General features: G+C 41.7%; 1 protein-coding gene across 6 annotated transcripts in view; it reads left to right on the top strand.

Annotated features, from left to right (window-relative positions):
* Positions 1-20518, top strand: part of LOC136631407 (potassium voltage-gated channel subfamily C member 1-like) — a 113449-nt gene that overhangs the window by 30573 nt on the left and 62358 nt on the right. For all 6 annotated transcript variants that reach the window (XM_066605694.1, XM_066605693.1, XM_066605688.1 and 3 more), the window contains exon 2: positions 17952-18885. In XM_066605694.1, coding sequence (XP_066461791.1) covers positions 17952-18885 — 934 coding nt within the window. The remainder of the gene's footprint in view (positions 1-17951; positions 18886-20518) is intronic.

Raw genomic sequence — 20518 nt, 5'->3', positions numbered from 1 at the left:
ATAGCACAGGGTTGTGTGAACGAAGATTAGATCTCAGAGACCATTTAGTAGCAGTTCAAAGTGTCACTTTGTCGCAGGTGATGGTATTGTGACGCAGGATTCAGGATACAATGCAGCAAATGGAATAACCAAGATATACATTATTTATTGAAACACAAAAATAGGAATGATCGATAATATAACAATAATGATTAAGCAATTTGACTTTTACCTTCAAGTCACTTGGCCCTAACTGCTGCTAGCTGAAAAAAACACAGAAATAATGATACCTTGCAAGCAATTTGTAACAATAGTTAGACTTTGTGACTGATAAGACGAACACTCGATGCCATCTCAGAGAAACACAGGTTATAGAATAGAATATATAGCTTTCCCTTTAAGGGTTAACAGTGTCTTAGAAAGGTCAGCTCCCTTATGCATGCGCTATGTCCCTTTGAATAAAAGTCCATGAACTTAGGTCCATGAAATTCAGCAACAGTGCACTGTCCTTAGTATAAGCGCTTTTATTCTGCAGCAGGATTGCTGACTAACAAGAGTTTAACCCATTACTTGGTGTGCACAGCTAGTGTTTTTTTTCTGAGGCCAGCCTCACTTACAGTTCTGTGGGTGTGAGAATCCTTGCTGCTACTGACACTGGCTTGTCTGTTCTTATTACAGTTCAGTTGCCCCATCCAGGTCAGCGCCATGGTGTGGATGCTCTCTTCCGCTTGGCTCTCAGCAATGTACAAAGCAGGTCTCTCAACCCCTCTCTGTCTTAGGCTGTGTTCCTCTCCCATCCTGGTGCAGCTTCTCTTCAGCAGCAGCCCTTGCTCCTCTGCACAGCTTACACACAACTCAAAAGTGTTCCTTTTTATATTAGGACATCCTCCTTCTAGAAAGTTCCCATGCTCAATTCAGCTATGGAAAATTTTGGCACAAATTTTGGTGCACGCAGTAATTTTGGTGCAGTTGTTGACACATTTTCAGTTCATCTCATAGCAACATTTTAACCTTTTAGGGAAGCCCCTTTGCCATTTCATGATCTGAGGCATCATGATAAATAAAAATAATGCTATATATTTTGCTGCATAGATATCTTCAGGAGGTTTGCCAATCACAGCTTAAAGTGACCCTCTGGCTCTGGAAAAATGAAGATGGCCACACCAGCTTCTCTGACTGCCAAATGTACAATGTGTATCAGTATGCACCAATCAGTGTAAGACACTAAACCTGCTTTGGTTGGCCAGTATTGTCCATGTGAGTAGCACTGGCCACTAGGAGCAGCATGTAGTGTCTTAGACTACGAATGCATACTAATGCTCAATTGCAACAGGTAATCAGGGAAGTGGTGCAACCATCTTTATTTGTCCAGGACCGGAGGGTTGCTTTAACCCCTGCTACAACTGGCAAGTAAAGCTTTGCTGCATTGTAGTACATTCATAGTGCTAGCTCCAACCTACCTTGACAAGAATGAAGCTCAACATCCAGGACTGAAATTTCTGGCATTGCCAGACATACAAGAACATGTATAGTTTACACCCACAACTTTATTTTACTACATCAATGAAAACACCTCAAAAAGTTGCAAAATGAAAGAAATTGACCTAATTAGGGTTGGATTAGCCTTCCAGAGAACTAGAGGATGCATCAATTAGCCCAGGCTCTGACACAATAATGCGCCCCACAACTCTGGCAGGAAGCAACCCATTTGTAGGTGACTTTGGAGCACTTGTCACCGAGGTCTATTTCTTATAAGATGATCTGCAAATAACGTATGAGATCTTATTGATGATGTGTCCTGTGTATACAATGATAACAACAAAGATTAGCATGCAATGAAAAGTGGACGTGTACATGTTCTGTAAACATGGAGGGTGGATCCTTAGACTATGTTCACACTACATAATTTGCCATGGATTTGCTGTGGAATTCATGCAGATTAATCTCAAATCCATGGTGAACCCCTATTCAGTAAGTGTACAATTCATTCTAATGAAATTCCACGCCAAAGTTTATATGGCAAATGCACAAGCGGAAGAAAAGTAGTAAGGTGTCGCTTCATGCCGTCGATTCCATGCAGAATCCGCACCTGGAAGTTTACATACCCATTTTCCCTACTGAAATTAAGCTATTCTATGTGTGAATCTGCAGTATCTTAAAATGAAGCAACCTTTCCAATGAAGATTTCATCTTCTCCAACTCAGCCCCTGTTTAAAGGGGAACTAAGTTATCAGACAACTTATGCTTATTTACTAGCTTCTGATATAATTTCTGTAATATACTTGCATTAAACATTTTGCTTGTTTACCACTGTAAATCACGTTTGAGGTCTCCCTTCCAGCTTCTCTGCAGTCCACTCTGTCATTAGGTACAGAGCTTCCTTAGTAATAGGTACATTTCCATAACAACAGGGGAGGGGCTATCTTCATAGGGGCACTTCTTTGCACTCATAGGCTGCAGGCTGACAGATCTGCAGACACTGTGATAATGATCTCCACATTCTCTGCCTCTCCTGGGTGTGTGTGTGTGTGTCTGTGTGTGTATACATGTATTATATTGGGTTTACTCACCATTTGGCTAAAATACCTGAATCGTCCTGGGAGAGCAGAGGGGTGGACATTCAGATACTGTCCCCTTGCTGATTGGACCACAGACTGTGCAATGCAGCACTGGAAGCCAAGGCAAGGAAGTGCAGGACAGTGAGCTACTGAAAGAATGCTAGGCTTGCAAATGGATTGCAAACAGTAGGGTAGAATAAAAATAGGGAAGATCGCCTGAAAATCAGAACTTACAGACATCAAACAGGGTGCAAATAGCAGCAGTTGAGAGGGTAAGTAGAACCTGGTGTAGTTTAGAAGACGTGTTGAAAACTCAGTTATGCTTTAAGGCACACTGTTGTATAACGGAATTTATGTTCCATAGATCCAAAATATGACACCCATAGTCTGCTATAGGCTCATACTGTATTCAAATGGGTCTCCAGGGATGCATGGAAGTTTTAAGATTTTATTATCAAGGATTGAAATTAAATCTATAAGAAAAAAATTGTGAAATCCTAACACATCACAGAGGCACCATGCAGCGTCCTATGGAGTGCATACAGGTCTGTAATACAAACATAAAGGTTCTCGCTGGACTGTCATTCTTGATATGAGCAGTCCCTGAGTCCCACTAATATTCAAAGGGTAATCGGGTAATCTGGAGAGATATACTTACCACAATCCAGTCTGGGTCCAACAGTGATAGTGCCTCCACTTCTGGGGCACTTCTAAGACTGGGTCACATAGTAGGGACTAGAGATGAGTGACCATACTCGCTAAGGACAATTGCTCGAGCGAGCATTGTCCTTAGCGAGTACCTGCCCACTCGGAAGAAAAGGTTCGGGTGCCGGCGCGGGTGAGTGGTGAGTTGCCGGAGTGAGCAGGGTTGAGCGGGGGGGGGGGGGGGGGGGGGGGAGAGGGAGAGATCTCCCCTCCGTCCCCCCCGCTGTCCCCCGTCGCTCCCCACCCCCTGCCGGCACCTGAACCTTTTCTTCCGAGCGGCCAAGTACTCGCTAAGGACAATGCTCGCTCGAGTAATTGTCCTTAGCGAGTATGCTCGCTCATCTCTAGTAGGGACCTCTCATTGTCATTGATGTCATTGCAGGGGGCTGCAGACTGGCTCATTTCAGTAACTAAGCCAGCCTTCTTTGCCCCTGCATCGGCTGTGGTGGAAAAGGTGGCTGGTTTAGCTATTTAAATAAGGCCGCTTTCACATCTGCGCTGGAACCTTTGGAGGTTCCACCACAGATCCAACATGACATACCAGAAAAAAAGAGTCATGCATGAAGAGCTTTATCATCCAATAAAATTCCATGCAGCCAAGTGGAAATCATACAGACCCCATTATAGTCAATGGTGTCCATTCGGTGCTGTGTGGTTCAGACATAAGACGGATCCCTGAACAGAGCAAGAAACCGAACCCCAACACACATGTGAAACAGCCTAAGCCATTCAACCAGCTCTTTGCAATGACATCACAGACAACAAAAGGTTGAAATCAAGTTAGAAGTGGAGGTGCTGGTACCACTGGACCTGCACTGGATGGGGGTAAGCATATTTCACCGAATAACCCATTTAATAATAATCAACTTATTTAGTTTCTATCTATTATGAGTAATAGATGCTGAGTGATGACCAATCATTGCAGCCATTACCGTACACACACTGCTTGTCATACAGCTTTCCACAGATCCTGAATGGTAAATCCATCTACATTGCTAAACAAAACTATTCTGCTAATTTTCCTTTCTTAGGCTGCCTTCACATGAGCGTTTTATCATGGCTATGTTGCCGTGATAAAATGCTGGCCGAATATTGCATCCATCTGAAACATTGGATTCCAATGCATTTGTTCAGATAAGATTGCGCATACAGAGCGCATTCCACATGACTGCTTTTATGTTGGCCTGAAAAGATAGGTCTTGACCTATCTTTTTCCGGAATACGCCAGCTGGTCCCATAGACTCCTATGGGAGCCTATGAGAGCTGCAGGAAAAGGGAGGTGGGGGGGAGTTTAGCAGTGGGTTGCGTTGCTAAAGTCCCTCCTATTCTTCTTGCCAGCAGCTCCCATAGGCTTGTGAGGGAGGGGGAGGGAATTTAGCACACTAGCTCCCGCCCCATCCTGCCTCCTCCTTTGGCTCACAGCTGGCAAGGGGCGGAGAGGAGGAGGGCATTTAGCAGAGCCCGTTATTCCGGGCTGCGGCATATATATACGCCACAGCCCGGCCATCTGAATGGGCATGAAAACAGGAGATGCAGTTGTTGTTCATGTGATTTTTGGCCGCGATGCAGGCAGCCGAAGATCGCAGCGCCCGTGTGAAGGAGCCCTTACAGTTCTGTCTGTGCATGACAGTAATTCTGGCAGTTCTGTCATTCTGAGAGTCTAATGATGAACCAGGAGGCTCAGGATTAATAGTGCTATAGTTCCTATTTGTGAAATATGTTGGAATAAATGGAATTGTGGGGGGGGGGGGGGGGGGAGACTGAAAAAAGCTACTTTACATTCCTCATCAGTAAGAAATGCTACATCAGAGGCTACATCTATGGGGCCTCCTGGTACAGCTTTTTATTAAAAGGATTAATCATCCGATGTAATGTCAGCTCTGTGCTGGTTTCCCACTCACTAGTAAAATATGACATTTTCACTCAAAGTAGCAAAATCCTCCTTAACCAAAAAAATATGGTGCTTTGTGATAGTGACCACACAGAAAGTAACAAGTTGCAGCATAATAACCAGAGTCTGTGAGATAGAAGGAGCTGGGTAGAGCAAGAATGAAAACGTGTTAGAATGGGACTGATATTGCACATAGTAGAATCAGGCATTTTGTGGGTTAATCTAATATTCATGATAATGCGGCCAGACAATTCATTATAAACCTGATTTGGCTTTTTAGAATATTATGAAGTACATAAATTATCTGTAATCACTAAACTAATTGTCTTCATTCACAGCAGCACACCAAATAGCTCAATACACTATGAACCCCATGTCAGAGGCACAACAAGTGATTAAGGGACTCCACAGTAAAATATGGGAATGTGGGACCCTTAATAAGTGTGAGCATAGAGTTTATTTCCGAACACGGATGTAAACACATATATACACGACTATATATATATATATACATACACACACACACACATATATACATATGCATATATATACACACACAGTACTGTGCAAAGGTTTTAGGCAGGTGTGGAAAAAAGACTGCTAACTAGAAATGGGCGAGCGTACTCGCTAAGGTAAATTACTCAAGCGAGTATTGCCATTTTCGAGTACATGCCAGCTCGTCCCAAAAGATTCGGGGGCCGGCAGGGGTGAGCGGTGAGTTGCAGGAGTGAGCATGGGGGAGCGGGGGGGGAGAGAAAGAGATATTTCCCCCTCGTTCCTCCCAGCTCTTCCCCGCCAGCCCCGAATCTTTTGGGACGAGCGGGCATGTACTCGAAAATGGCAATACTCGCTCGAGTAATTTGTCTTAGCGAGTAGGCTCGCTCATCTCTACTGCTAACCAAAAATGCTTTCAGAAGGGTTAATATTTTATTAGAAGGGTTAATAGTTTATTTTTGTTAATTAACAAAATGCAAAGTAAATGACCAAGAAGGAAATCTAAACTAAATCAATATTTGGTGTGACCATCTTTTGCCTTAGAAACACCATCAGTTCTTCTACCAGTAGATACAGTTGCACAAAATCAGGAATTTTGTAGGATTATAGTCAGGTGTATGATTAACCAATTATAGCGAATAGGTAACATCATATTCATATGTAAAAAAAAAAACTATTTGCATATGTAGGTTGAAACAAAATCATTAACTGAAGCACGAACAACTGTACAGGAGACATAGAACTTAGTGAGAGCCTAATTGTGCTACAAAGGCGAGGTTATGGAAGACAGTTTCATGTCACAAGTTATACACCATGGCAAGACTGAGCACAGCAAAAAGACACAAAGTAGTTATACTGTATCAGCAAGGTCTCTCCCAGGCAAAGATTTCAAAGCACAGTGGGTTTTCAAGATGTGATGTGTGATTTAGTCTCTGTACACAACTGCAGTGGATTAGAAACAAAGCATCAAGATGCAACTGAAGTGTAGGCTGTCAGCTGTAATTCAAGGGGTTTAACAAACTGTTTAAGGATTACAGACTATTTTACATAGTCCCTCCATTTTCACAAACTCAAAAGTAATTGGACAAACTATAATTACAAATATAATACCTGGGTGCAAATACTTGATCGTTAATGACTGCCTGAAGTCGGGAACATGTGGACATCAACAAATACGAAATTTCCTTCCTCCAGATGCTTTGCCAGGCCTTTAACACAGCTGTCATCAGTTGCTGCTTGTTTGTGGTTTTAGTATTGTCTTCAGTAAGTGACAAGCTGCTCAATAAGATTGAAGTCAGATAATTGACTAAGCCACTGAAGAATTTTCCATCTCTTTGCCTTAAGAAGTTCTTGAATTGCGTTTGTGGTATGTTTTGGGTCATTGTCCATCTATACTATGAAGCACTACATTATAATTTATGTAGCATTTGGTTTAATCTAAGCCGAAACTATATGTCTGTGCAACTCAGACTTCATCCTGCTACATCTATCCACAGTCATCATCAATATACACCAGTGTCCCAGCTCCACTGGCATCACCCATGCCGATGCCGTAACATTGCCTCCAGCATGTGTGATGGATGGATGATGATGTGGTATCATTCCGATCATGAGCTCTTACCTTCCTTTTTCATGCTGTTCTCTTCCCATCATTCTAGAACAAGGTAATTTTGGTTTCATCTGTCCAAGGAATCCTGTTCCAGAACTGGGTGGCTTTTTTAAAGATGTTTTCTAGTTTTATCCATCCTCTCTGTTCTTGAGTGTTACTAGTGGTTTGAATCTTCAGATAAACCCTCTGCATCTACATTAATGGCATCTCTTAATTAGAGACTTTGATCTGTCTACCTTATTGAAAGTGTGATTGACTTGGCTAGATGCTGGGAAGGTTTTTTTGCCAAGGAAAGAATTCTGCGAGCATCCACGTCTGGTGTGGCTGAGCTCACCGATGCGTTCCTTCTTTTTAAGGGTTCCTGCACACTGGTAAACCTTCTAAACCCCTGGATGCGAGGCATGTCCTATGAAAACAGCCTCTCAGCACTGCAAGGAATCCCTTCATCCCATTGCTTTCAATGGGTCGGCAGCAGCGCTGGCTCAATTGAAAGCAATGGGAGAAGATCGCGATCCGTTGCTGACAGCTGCAGCAGGGAATTCCTTGGATGTAAAATCCCTGGATGCTGTCACATCCAGGGGTGTAACTTTGCTCTCAATGGGGCCGGTGGCAGCAGTACCTACAGCCCCATTGAAAATATAGTGAGAACATCGTGATCTCCTTCATCCCCATGGAGAGTTCCCTCATCACTCTACACTGTGACAGCAGCGGCAGGGTGTTCAGTGATAAGGAGACTCCCCGCGGAGATGAAGAAATCCCCTGCCGCTGCTGTCACAGCTGCAGCAGAGGATTGCAATCCTCTCCCACTGCTTTCAGTGCGGCCGGTGCTGCTGCCGCCAGCCCCATTTGAAGCAATGGGTGAGATTAAGAAAATAATTGGCATGCTGCGACTTTGTTTTCACGTTGTAACGCCAGCATTAAAACATCGCACATGTGAAGTGAGCCATTGGAAGCAATTGGCTTCATAATTTTGTGATTTCTCGCAGCCTCGTAGCGCTGGGAAATTGCGCGATTTCATCCCCAGTGTGCAGGAGCCATAAAAATATACCAAATTGTTCAGTTGGTCACTCCTAAAATTTCTGCTGTGTCTCTGATAAGTTGTTTCTTTCTACTTAAGGGACATTTCACATGAGACGGAATATTCTGCAACAACGTTGTAGACTATGCCCTCCTGCAGAATATTCAGCACCAAAATCCAATTGGAAATACCAGAATCCTGCTGGCAATACCGCATCTGAATCCACAGCTAGCAGTGCAGATTTTGGTGCAGAATTCCGGGAAGGCATATTCCGCAATGCTGTTGTGGAATATTTCATCTCATGTGAAAAGTCCCTAAAGGTGGCATCCTTCTCTTGCATGAACACTTCTCTGTATCATGAACAGCTACCAAACATAAATTCGACACTTGGAATCAGTTTCAGACCTTTTATCTCTCTATATTTGTCATGAAATAATGAGGCAATGGGTCACAAAGGACCATGAAACTGTTCACCAGTCAACTGTTCAATTACTTTTGAGCCTGTAAAAATGGAGAGACGATGTAAAAAAGCCTCAGCTTTCCTGTGACATGATCATGAGGTGGCTTTCAATTGTCATAGCAGCTTGAGATACAGTGAAGTCCTCTAGGTCTGTCATTCTGTTACATCTATTATATCCTGCCTGTAACAGGGAGCCATGAAATGACAGCCAAGGCACTATACACTGCAATACAGAAGTATTACATTGTACTGTAGACGTGGTCAAGAGATCGTATGATCAGGTCCCACTAGGGGACCAAAATAAGGCTGAAATTTTTTTCAATAATATACCAAAAAAATAAAAATTCCATCAAAAAATACATCCCGCAAAAAACAAGACATCATATGGCTAGATCAACAAAAAAATAAATTATGGCTCTTGAAAGGAAAGGATGAAAAAGCAAAAAAACTCAAATTGCCCATGTTCTCAACGGGTTTAAACCATCTGACCTATAATGTGCCCCCCTTATAGTGCCAAAACCGATCTAACCCATCAAGGCATGGGCTTAAATTTTTAAGCTACTCTCATCTATCGAAAAATCCTGGACTACCCTGAACCATGCACAGGGAATTGGAGCATGTGAATGCTTTAACAGGACTTTGCTACAAATGCGAGGGCGATGAGAAGATGAGATGACCTGAATACTTCCCTGAGCTTGTGTGCGCTTACAACAATCAGGTCTACAATACCATGGGTTATACCCCATGTATGCTGCTTTTGGGGTAAACTGTAATAGAAATTGTTATTTTTAATCTTGAGCAACCTGAAGATATAACCTAAAGAATGTTTACATCTTGAGTGTGCAAGCACTGGCATCGATTGCAAACAATATGGTGGCTCAGAGGACAAAGTCTTGAAGAGAAGACACATATAGCTAGAACTCCAGTGCAAGAGATCCTGCTGCAGCCTGGAGATCTAGTACTGGTCCGAGAGAAATAGCCTAAAGGAAAATTAGGCGAGTAGAGCCCTGTGTATGAAGTACAAACAAAGACTTCTGGTGCACATCATTGAATCTTACACCAAAAATGCTGAAGCCCTGTCTATTCCAGGGGAATACTCATTCCCAAGAGACAATGCTCCAACCACAGCCTATGATTGAGCCAGAATATGACCTACCTGAAGAGCATTGGATCCCACCAGCAACCTCCTTGAGTCCCAGTTTTATGTACATGCAGGGTTTCCACTGCAGTACCATCAGCTGAGGCCAAAGAACAGTACGTAATGAGCTATACGTCTGCCTGATTGGAGGAAAGTACATCACCCCTCTGAGGATCTACTCAGCAACTGGGATGTAGAGGACACCATTGCAAACCAGGGGCTTTGGTTAATACTATTTTCAAGGGTTCACTTAGTTTTAATATTTTTGGGGGGATTCCATCTCTCAGATATATATTAGCAGTCATTTTACCTCTCCCAGCATATGGCTAAGATACGTATATAAGATAATGGGGGCATGAGTTGGTACCCCCATAGGCACTCAGAACAAAGGCCCTTTCACACAGGCAGTTATTTTCATCCAAGTTCTATCCGACCCATTAAAACGAATAGGGCTATTCAGACAAGCAACTTTTTAATAGACGAATGGTCTGTATAAAAAAAATTGCAGCATGTCCTATTCTGGTCCGATTCACGGATGATAGTAGGACATGTAATGTCCACTTTCCTGCACATGGATGGGGTTTCCATATGCAGTTTGACATGAGTTGTGCCAAGAATCTCAGGCACAAGTTTCATTCGGCCATGTGAATGCAGCCTAAACGGACAATCTACTTCTTTTCTTCGAACAAGGAATGCGATTGGTCAAGGCTTTCTCTAGAAGGTATATATTTGCAAGAAGTAGTGTTGCGTTTGTAATTTGGCATAGCTCACTGGAATATCACAATATGTTCTCTGTGGTCTTATATAGAACTGTAGATAAACCTACTATATTATGTGAAAGCTACAATCAACTATCAATGAAGCTCTAAAATCAGCTCTGCAACATCTCCTCACAGTATATTATAATGAGAATGTAAAATGTCTAAACTCCAGATTATGCATATATTTTTGTGGCTTTAACTGCAGCGCAGGCATCTGAACAGTGATGTTGGATAAATGTTATATAAGATCATGGAATAATTATATGAAGCTGCAAAAAGTGCTTATTCGAGCAGAACTGCCACTTGGCATAAAATGATGGATGCTTGGTTATCAAAATGTAGCAGACTGCAACTCTACAATCCAATCTGCTAAGATCAGAGATACAGGGCTGGATAATGAAGCAGTTTCTCAGTACATTTGTGCTCTTCAATGATGACCTTTTTTGAGAAACATCTTCTCTGTATCACAATTCCTCACATTAGTTATGTTAAAATATACACATATAATTATGGGGGAAGGCAGTTCCTGCATCAACTAGGCTTGATTGAAAACTCATTGAAAGACACCATAGTAAATAAAGTTCGCACCTTTAAAGGGTCATTCAGGATTAAAGTGGTGGGCCTTTTATAGAAAAGGCCCATTTAGCTCAAGTAGGATGATTTTTCAAAAACCCTCCCCACTTCAGGTTCTGGGAACCCCCCTCCCCACCCACCTCTTCCTATGTTAGCCATGAATGCATGTCATGCCCCATTAGGAGCTAGATTAGACTGTCTCTAACAAAGTGAGACTCTTGCTGCCATGTCCCTGGACTGTCCATGTGTTACGTTGAAGGTCAATGATTTGAATGGCCGGCATGCAATACTACATTTGCTTACAGGGAAATGTACAGTATGTCTCTATGGCATACACAGATGTGAAAAGGCCCATAGCAAAGATCAAAATGAGTCCCTTTTCATTGTGCTTGACTTTGCCACCCCATATGCAAGGGCATAATATTTATTTTCCCCTTTAAACCCTTTGGGCCAGCCCCCCCATCCTCTGCTTTGTCGCCATTACCCCTTTAGATCCTTTGGGCCTGTCCCCCATCCTCTGCTTTGTCACCAATGTAGAGTTCTGCACAGTTTCTTGCCACCTGTTAATAAATGAAATGGAACCAATCAGGGTTGACCCCTTTCTCTTAAAGGACCCCATACCAACTGCATGCATTGGGAAAGTTTTCCATGATCTCACTGGTCCTGTCATTGGATATACAGGTCCAGGAAGGAGACACAAGTTGGGAAATATTATTTGGATATTACATAATAAAAACTAATTTTCAGCATTTACCTATTTACCAGCCTGCTCAACATAAGAAGTCACAGAAGTGAAAAAACATCTCATATGTATAAACTCAGTCTGTGATGGAAGGGTTTATATAGCTGTAAGACTTCCGCTTTCAATTATCCTGTGCTGTTCAAAAAATTAAATGAAGTATTGGCTTCTATGTGTAATAAAAATTAAAAACGCTCTAAAAAAGGAACAATTTTGTCTTAAATTGTATTTTAAACTTTTTGGATATTTTTGAATGTACTTTTTAAACCCTGCATAAAAGTGTCTGTTTCCAATTTTTCAAATGTTCATGTTGCATTCATTTTGAAAATCATTTTATTCCGGATTGAAGTACTAAACGGCAAGCACAAGTAGCATTCCAAGAGTTTGCCGCGCCCCACAAATGAGGTTGTTTGTGCAGCCAATCACTGCAGTACATAATGTTAGAATTTGATCTCTACGTTTGGGTTTTCTTGAAGGCCCAGGACATTGGTTGTCATTGATCTGTTTTGATTCTTACACTTTTTTTCCTGGCAGAATACAAGGCGAGTCTCTTGGGAAAGCCCAAAAAAGCCTCTTGTGCTTTCCTTTAAACAGCAGCGTTAACTAATTGAAAACAATCCCATCCAGACTTTCATATTAACGGCCAAATAAATGAACTGCGAAACATTCGACTATCCAGATTGCAGCTTCCCTTTACATTGCATACATGAAACTAATTATGGAGAAGGAATGACTACAAGACGAGGAGTCTACAAATATGGTTTCTCCTGAGCAGCAAATGATTATGCTAATAAAGTATATTGATTATTCATATCCACAGTGATGAACCTAAAATCCACAGCACTCACAGCATATACTTAGTATCTATACCTATATTTTGGGTTGTCCAGCATTTATAATACTGATGTTGTAAACTGCCAGAGGGGCTTATGTGTCATCCCAGGCACTTGAGCGTGGACACAACTGTCACCTCTATATCCCCTATAGCTATGAGCCTACTAAGCACTCCAGTTTTAGGTCCCTATCACATGCAGCCAGCAAGAACCATGCATAGGTAGCACCAGTTTCAGGATAACACAACCATGCAAGAAAAGAGAGAAACTCCAGTAGCAAGAATTGTGAGTTATGTGTATGTCGAGAATTGCAAAGATGTTGTTAATTAAATGGATAAAAGCTTGACACAAGCGCCTACATACTGGAAAGGAAGTTCATGCAACAGCTGTATGAAGGAGCTGGCCCCATCCCTAGTTTCCAAGGGGTACAGTATGTACAACCTTCCCCAGGTTCTACAGTTACATTAACATTTGTAGTGGGATAAAAAAATAGACAAGTTATGTCCAATCTTCTTTCCTACAGTATAAAGGACAAGAAAGAAGCGGGACAGGCTGTTCTGTCTCGATGGGGTGGGTCTGTTGGTATAACCCCACCAAAAGGAAGCTTAAATAGATTGTACCAGAATAGGGGATAACTTGCTAATCGGTGGGGGTCTTACCGATCTTGAGAATAGGTGTCCCTTGTCTATTTGTCCATGCAGGGTCGCTTCACCACTCTCCAGTGACGTCAGAATGGATGGAGCGCTGGCCAAGCATTCGTAACTGCCGCTCAATTCATTTCAATGGGGCTGATGGAAGTACCCAAGTCCTTGTCACTCAGCTATCTCTGGCAGTCCCGTTGTGGGATTGATGCTCCATTCAGTCTCCACATCATTGCAGGAGGTGCAGTAAGCCGGTAGTGAAGAGGACGGAGTACACGGGACTGTTCTTGGGATCAATGGGGATCTGAGCAGTGAGACTGCCACTGATCAGCAAGTTATCCACAAGGGATAAGTTGTAATTCTGGTACAATGTCTTTACGGCGCCCCTTGTGCTCTATGTATGCCATTGCTTTTAAGAATATTATATTGTACAACCCACTTGATTTAAATGGGTTGTTTCATCAAAAATTTAAAATGCAGCCCAGGGGGAATCGGCTGATCTTGCACCGCAGCCTCAGTTGGATTTAACTTAAAATACAGCCATTTCCATGATTGGACATCCATGTAATGCAAGGACTGCAAGTTCGCTAGAATGGGAGATGCTCATGCAGAGCGGCTCTCCATTCTGACTCATGGGAGGTCCTAAGCATGGGACTCACCTCCTTTATGACGTTACATGCCTTAATAAGCACAATCTATTATCAGGAAGAGTATTAATAAATGCTACAGATACCAAAAAATGCTAAATTAGCATGGTCAACCCCCTGTTTTCCTCCTCATTAAAGATGAGCGAGCGTACTCGGTTCGGGTGTTTTTGCACTCGAGCACCGCTTTTTCCGAGTAACTGACTACTTGGACGAAAAGATTCGGGGGGCGCCGGGGGGCAGCGTGGTGGAGCGGGGGGTAGCAGTGGGGAACAGGGGGAGCTCTCTCTTCCCCTCTGCAACCCCCCGCTCAGCCCCGGCGCCCCCCGAATCTTTTCGTCCGAGTAGTCAGTTACTCGGAAAAAGCGGTGCTCGAGTGCAAAAACACCCGAACCGAGTACGCTCGCTCATCTCTACTCCTCATCCAATATCCTTAGTCATGTTTCAAGACTCTTTTACAGGACAGACATTGACATTCAGGGTAGATACCTATAGGTGACACTTGAGAGGCAGTTTTTTGCTTTTGGAGCAGTTCTCATTTGCATACCTTTTCCCAGGAAGCATTAAGACAGCGCCTGTAAGACTAGTCCTGCTGAAAGAGTAGGAGAGTAGTCCCTGATTAGTCCATGAGATCTACATATTCCAACACTGTCAATGCTGATGATATAGTGCCAGAGTGTATAGGAACACTGACTAGGGGAATGATAGCACCCGGTTGTCAATTGATTTATACATTTCCATGAGAAATAACTCCAGGAGAGAAGGCAAAATTCAAAGTTTTAAGAAAAGATGCTTCCGAATGATTATTTTATAGGAAAATGTATTTTATGAGTATTTGCTCGTTGTTACAACTTTCCGATGCTCTGCTACATTGTAGCACACCGTCAGAACCTCCAAGAGGGATGTGAACGAAGCCTGAAATAAACATGTCATGAGAGCTGATCGGTCCTCTTTCATTTTTGACTACTCAACAAATTTAATAAGTAATTTCATAAAAACATTGCTGCTTCCAACCAATCAGGTTACAGCTATGGTTGCCTTCGACAATCCCTCCTTTTTTTTTCTTTGCACAAGCTATTATACATTTTCTGTATACAAGTTTACAGTTGTGATATGGAATATGCAAATATACATGTAAATGAAGTGTAGCAGTATTGAATATACACCCCCAAAAATTCACATTTCAGAGCTGAACGGATAGGTGCGGCATTTCTTACCCTAATCAAACTGGGTATAATGAGACAGAACAGATTACATACTTTATTCATGTAGTCAAAAAGGAAAAATTACTCAATGTAGAAGGCCTATAATCAGCAATAAGAACCTCTTTATTTATCCGTGTTTTGACTGTTTTGTCAGGGTGCGAGTGCTCGCATTCATTACATTCATTGAAAATGTATTCAGGCTCTTATTCACGTACCGCGGCAAATCTGTTTGGGTGAGTGCGGCTGAAATTGTATTTTACTGCTTGCGCTTGCGGAATTCTTTTAGAAGTTTCTCAGCATCATGTAGATTTATACCTGAGATACCGGATTTCTTATAATGCTGATACCGTATTATGAGGTTATGAAAGCTGTAGTAGATTATTCAAGGGTTGGAATAAATCTGCAACGTTCTTATATATCTTGTTACAATTCTTCGCCATTTTCAAGACCACTGCTTGCTGTCAGTGAATGAAAAATGTTCTTATTTATGTCTGAAAACCCAATATAGCTCACAGCTGATTATATTCAGTTTAGACAATACTTCATAAGCAGTAGTACAAATTTCTACGACAATCGTATTTTGCGAGTGCAAAATTTGCCCGCACAATATGCAGAGAACAGAACCCTATGATTTCAATGGGTTCGTTCTCATCTTCGGATTTTGCGTGCACGGAAAAGAATAGGCCCTGCTCTCTAGTCCTGAGTATTTGCACAAGTGTCTATGGGAGGTGCGCAAATGCACACTCAATACCCGCACAATTCTATGGAAAGAAGAACACATCTGAACCTCATTAGGTTAAAAATTTGAACTGGCCCTCCGTACACAAAAAGTACAGTGCGCAAATCTACTTCATCAAAACTCATTCACTGCGCAAATACGTTGCGCTGAAGAGTGCGCTACTGCGCAAATGGTCATCTGAAGCCACCCTTTTTGCAGTCCAGCCTGTTTAACTCACAGTGGAATGTCTACACAGATTAAGGGCTTCTTCAGACGAATGTATCTGAAAAACGCTTGCCTCAGCGCAACATATTTGTGCATTGAACTAGGTTAATTTGTGCTCATAGCGGCGCATTAAATTGTAATTTTTTGCACATGCAGGGCATGTTCACATGCACGCGTGACACCCCTCACCCTGATTTAAAAGGTTTTTTAGCAGAATAAGGTCCAGATTACGGAATTGCGCAGTGTATTGCAGATTTGCACACCTTCCATAGACTTCTATGTGGACCCTTGCCATGCAAATGCGCAGAAAATTGGGCATGTGACCAAAATGCACGGAAAAAAAATTCTTCATGTGAAAGAACCTATTGACATCAGTGGGTTCTATTCTTTATATATTGCACGCGTATATTTTTCGTGCGCAAAAACGTGTGCAAATACGTCCACCTGAAGAAGCCCTAAAGTTGCAGCACACTCTCAGCTATCAGATGCATTAGGTCCATATAATTTATACACATCCAGTTTATTTTAAGGAGCTTTCTAAGCGTTAAGAATGACGCTAATTTAGCATCAAAATCTAAAAATAACCAAATGGCGAAAGCTTACTATTTATATTCTGTCCAGCTCCTTTGCCTCCGGTGCTGTGGTTCCCCCAGCATGTCTTGTTTTTCACATGTTGTACATTGTTATAATTAATCTTGAGTGAGCTGAAACAGTTAAACCCTGTTTCAGCTCAAATTTTGCAAAAAGTTCGGTTTGGGCGCAAACCCAAGCCTTGGGCCGTTCGTCTTGGCTGCACCCACTAAAATGCTGTTTGTCACATGGCAGAAAAGAGAAGGAGCCTTAAAAACAGCTCAAAAGTCTTCAATGTTACACACCAGTTTTAGGGGTATTGGTGAAGTGCCAGTTTGGTTCAAAGTAATTCAGACTGAACCCTAACTTTTTGCTGAAATTCCGCAAGCAGGGCTGAACCACAATTTCAAAAGTTCACTGATTACTAATCAACAACAGTGGTGAAACCATTTATGGCACTATCGCATCCAGCAATTGGCTGCATAGACACATGTCCATGTACTGTATGAGATGAACAAGACATGGTTCAGAACGATGGATCTGGTAATACTGTAACAGTGCGGCATTTAAATGGTAAAGATATTCCATTTTAGGTTATTAGACATTTTGGGCAAAATCAGCATTATTATTTGGGGCTGGAGCAACCAGAGGGAAAACCATAGACATTGATTGTTAAATCCTGGATCTGAAATGTCATCAAAGCCCATCAAAAGAGATTCTTTGCTAATCTAAAATAAAATGACCAACTGTGAGCACAAGTAGACAGTTAGACATCCTGCTGTTACTGCATTGGTACGTATGGAGAAGTAGGAGCTGCAAGCCTGATGGAAAATTCCACCCAGTAAGGAGCATTATAGATCTAGAACTTCTCCTGGATATTGCAACTACACATCAGCCATGTTGTTTGAACTCCACTTTAGACCAACTGATCATAATTTATCAAAGTGATACATATCAAGCCCTAACATGAGGATTAATATGCATTATTTCTTTATTGAAGTGCCAACGGGAAAGCACAACCAACTTATAGATAGTCATGAAATACAATGAACACAGCTGTTGCCAATAAAATCTCATGTAGCTGTGGTTGACTTGTTACATATTACGTAGTTGTTCAGACTTTTGTGTTATATATTATGTGTTGTGTCTATGTCTTTTGTATAACTGTATTCTCTTGTTTGTTTGGCAGTATATCGCCTTTGCTTCCCTGTTCTTCATTCTCATCTCCATTACAACGTTTTGCCTTGAGACCCATGAGGCATTCAATGACGTCATCAACAAGACTGAAACCACCACACAAAACAACGTCACCAAGACGGAGATTATATTAGAAGTGGAGACTGAACCTTTCCTCACTTATGTAGAAGGCATGTGCGTGATATGGTTCACTTTTGAGTTTTTTATGCGTGTTTTGTTCTGCCCTGATAAAATGGAATTCATTAAGAGCAGCTTAAACATTATAGACTTTGTGGCTATTTTACCTTTCTACCTGGAGGTTGGCTTGAGTGGCCTGTCTTCCAAAGCAGCCAAGGATGTTCTAGGTTTCCTTCGTGTTGTCCGATTTGTTAGGATCCTGAGAATCTTTAAGCTCACTCGTCATTTTGTTGGTCTCAGAGTTCTTGGCCACACTCTGCGAGCCAGTACAAATGAGTTTCTCCTTCTTATCATATTTTTGGCACTTGGGGTTTTAATCTTTGCCACTATGATATACTATGCGGAAAGGATCGGGGCTGAGCCTGGTGACATTACTGGCAGTGCACATACCAACTTCAAAAATATCCCCATAGGGTTCTGGTGGGCTGTGGTAACAATGACAACTTTGGGGTATGGTGACATGTACCCAGTGACTTGGTCGGGTATGTTAGTGGGTGCCCTTTGTGCATTGGCAGGTGTGCTAACAATTGCTATGCCAGTCCCGGTCATTGTCAACAATTTTGGAATGTACTACTCCCTAGCAATGGCTAAGCAGAAGCTACCAAAGAAAAAGAACAAACATATTCCACGGGCTCCTCAACCTGGATCACCTAATTACTGTAAACCAGACATGCAGTCTCCTCATAGAAGTGCAACAGGAGATGCCTGCCCCTTAGCTCAGGAGGAAATCATAGAGATCAACAGAGCAGGTAAGAGGAAAGAGGAATGAATGAATGAAATTAAATTTCATGTGAAGAAATAGTTTATGTTGCATAATGTAAGGAAGCTGTCGTGGGACAAGCGATCAGTAAGTATTTGTACCTTTTAGCCATTGGCATGTGAATGTGACTAACCTTTCCAGTTATAGACCATCAATAGCAACTAAACCGCTTATTGATGGTCTGCAGGTACAGTAGTAGACTACTTGTTCAATTATCCTCTTCTGTTGCTAAAACAATGTTCAGCTGCTGCTTAGTTAGATCCATTTTTATGGACACAACCATAGCAAGCTCAGAAATTGTAGTTGAACCTTGGCTCTGATTAGTGTTTAGCTAAATCAAATAGTTGAACCCTGTTTTGGGTTGAACTTCGCCAAAAGTTAAGTTCGGTGCAAATCCAAACCACAGGTGGTTTAGCTCGGCTAAACCCGCTACAATTCTCCTTCTTCTTTTCCTTTCTTCTTTTTAAAAGAAGGAGAAGGAAAACAGGAGAAGGAAACAGAAGGATAAAAAGAAGGAAGAAAAAGAAGGAAAATCAGGAAGAAGGAAATAGGAAAAAGGAAAAATATTTTTTTTCCTTCTTTTTCCTTCTTCTATTTCTTCCTCTTTCTTTTTTGATCTTACTTTTTTCTTCTTTTTCTTTCCTAATATTGCCTTAAAAACAGTTCAGAAGTACTTAGATACACTCCTAGGTGACGTAAGAGTGTTATATAGGGCTTTTATGGCTTTTAGACAGTGTTATACATTAGTTTTAGAGGCATTAGTGAAGTTCTGATTCGGTTCAAACTAATTTGGACTTTTGGAATTTTTGCTAAATTCGACGATCCAGCCAAACAGAACTTTTCAAACATTCACTCATCACTAGCTCTTATATCTGAGGGGTTTCTCGTAGCCCAATGCAATGTATGAGGACAACAATATTTCAAATTGCATGTAATATGGCAATGTTGCAGATTCCATTTCACATCCAAGGAGCTTCAGGCTACATCTCTTTGCAGACAGTCTATATGACAACCAATGAAGTTACCATTTTTGTTGTTTCAAGACTCCAAATTGACAAATTTTCCTCTCCTGTATTGTTGGAAGCTTGGTGACAATCTTCCTAAGGGCAGCTATAATGCTTGTCACCCAGTATCCCAGAAAATATATTATTGAGAACATGGCTGGAAAGTAATTTCTACAAAAGTTAACAAATGTAGGACTTACTGCTGTTTATGTATAAATGATTTTTTTTTATTTTAAGGTAAAATGCTTCTACAAACTAAAATAACATGATCTGTCTCAGGGTACTTTCACGTGTAGTGGATTGTGGTGCAGATCCGCACCAAATCAACCGCAAAATCTGCACTGGAGCTTTTGGTGCATGTGTGTACCCAAATCCGCCCGATGGTGCAGATTTTGATGCATTTTTCTAACACGGATTTTGGTGCATATTTCCGCCCCAATTACTCTATGTGTGAACGTATCCTTAAAGTGGTGGTTTCATTAGAACCACTTTCTACATGCACACTAGAACATTTGGATGTCTTAAATGGGAGAAGGGAAGCTGCTGGAAACATCATATTCTACTCTAGAAGACTTGACACAATAACATTTTGAAGTCATAAAATAAAGAAGGAGTCAC

The sequence above is a fragment of the Eleutherodactylus coqui genome, chromosome 6 (genome assembly GCF_035609145.1).
Source record: "Eleutherodactylus coqui strain aEleCoq1 chromosome 6, aEleCoq1.hap1, whole genome shotgun sequence".
NCBI lineage: Eukaryota > Metazoa > Chordata > Amphibia > Anura > Eleutherodactylidae > Eleutherodactylus > Eleutherodactylus coqui.
Note: the sequence above shows the minus strand (reverse complement) of the source record. Positions and strands in the feature narration are given on the sequence as shown.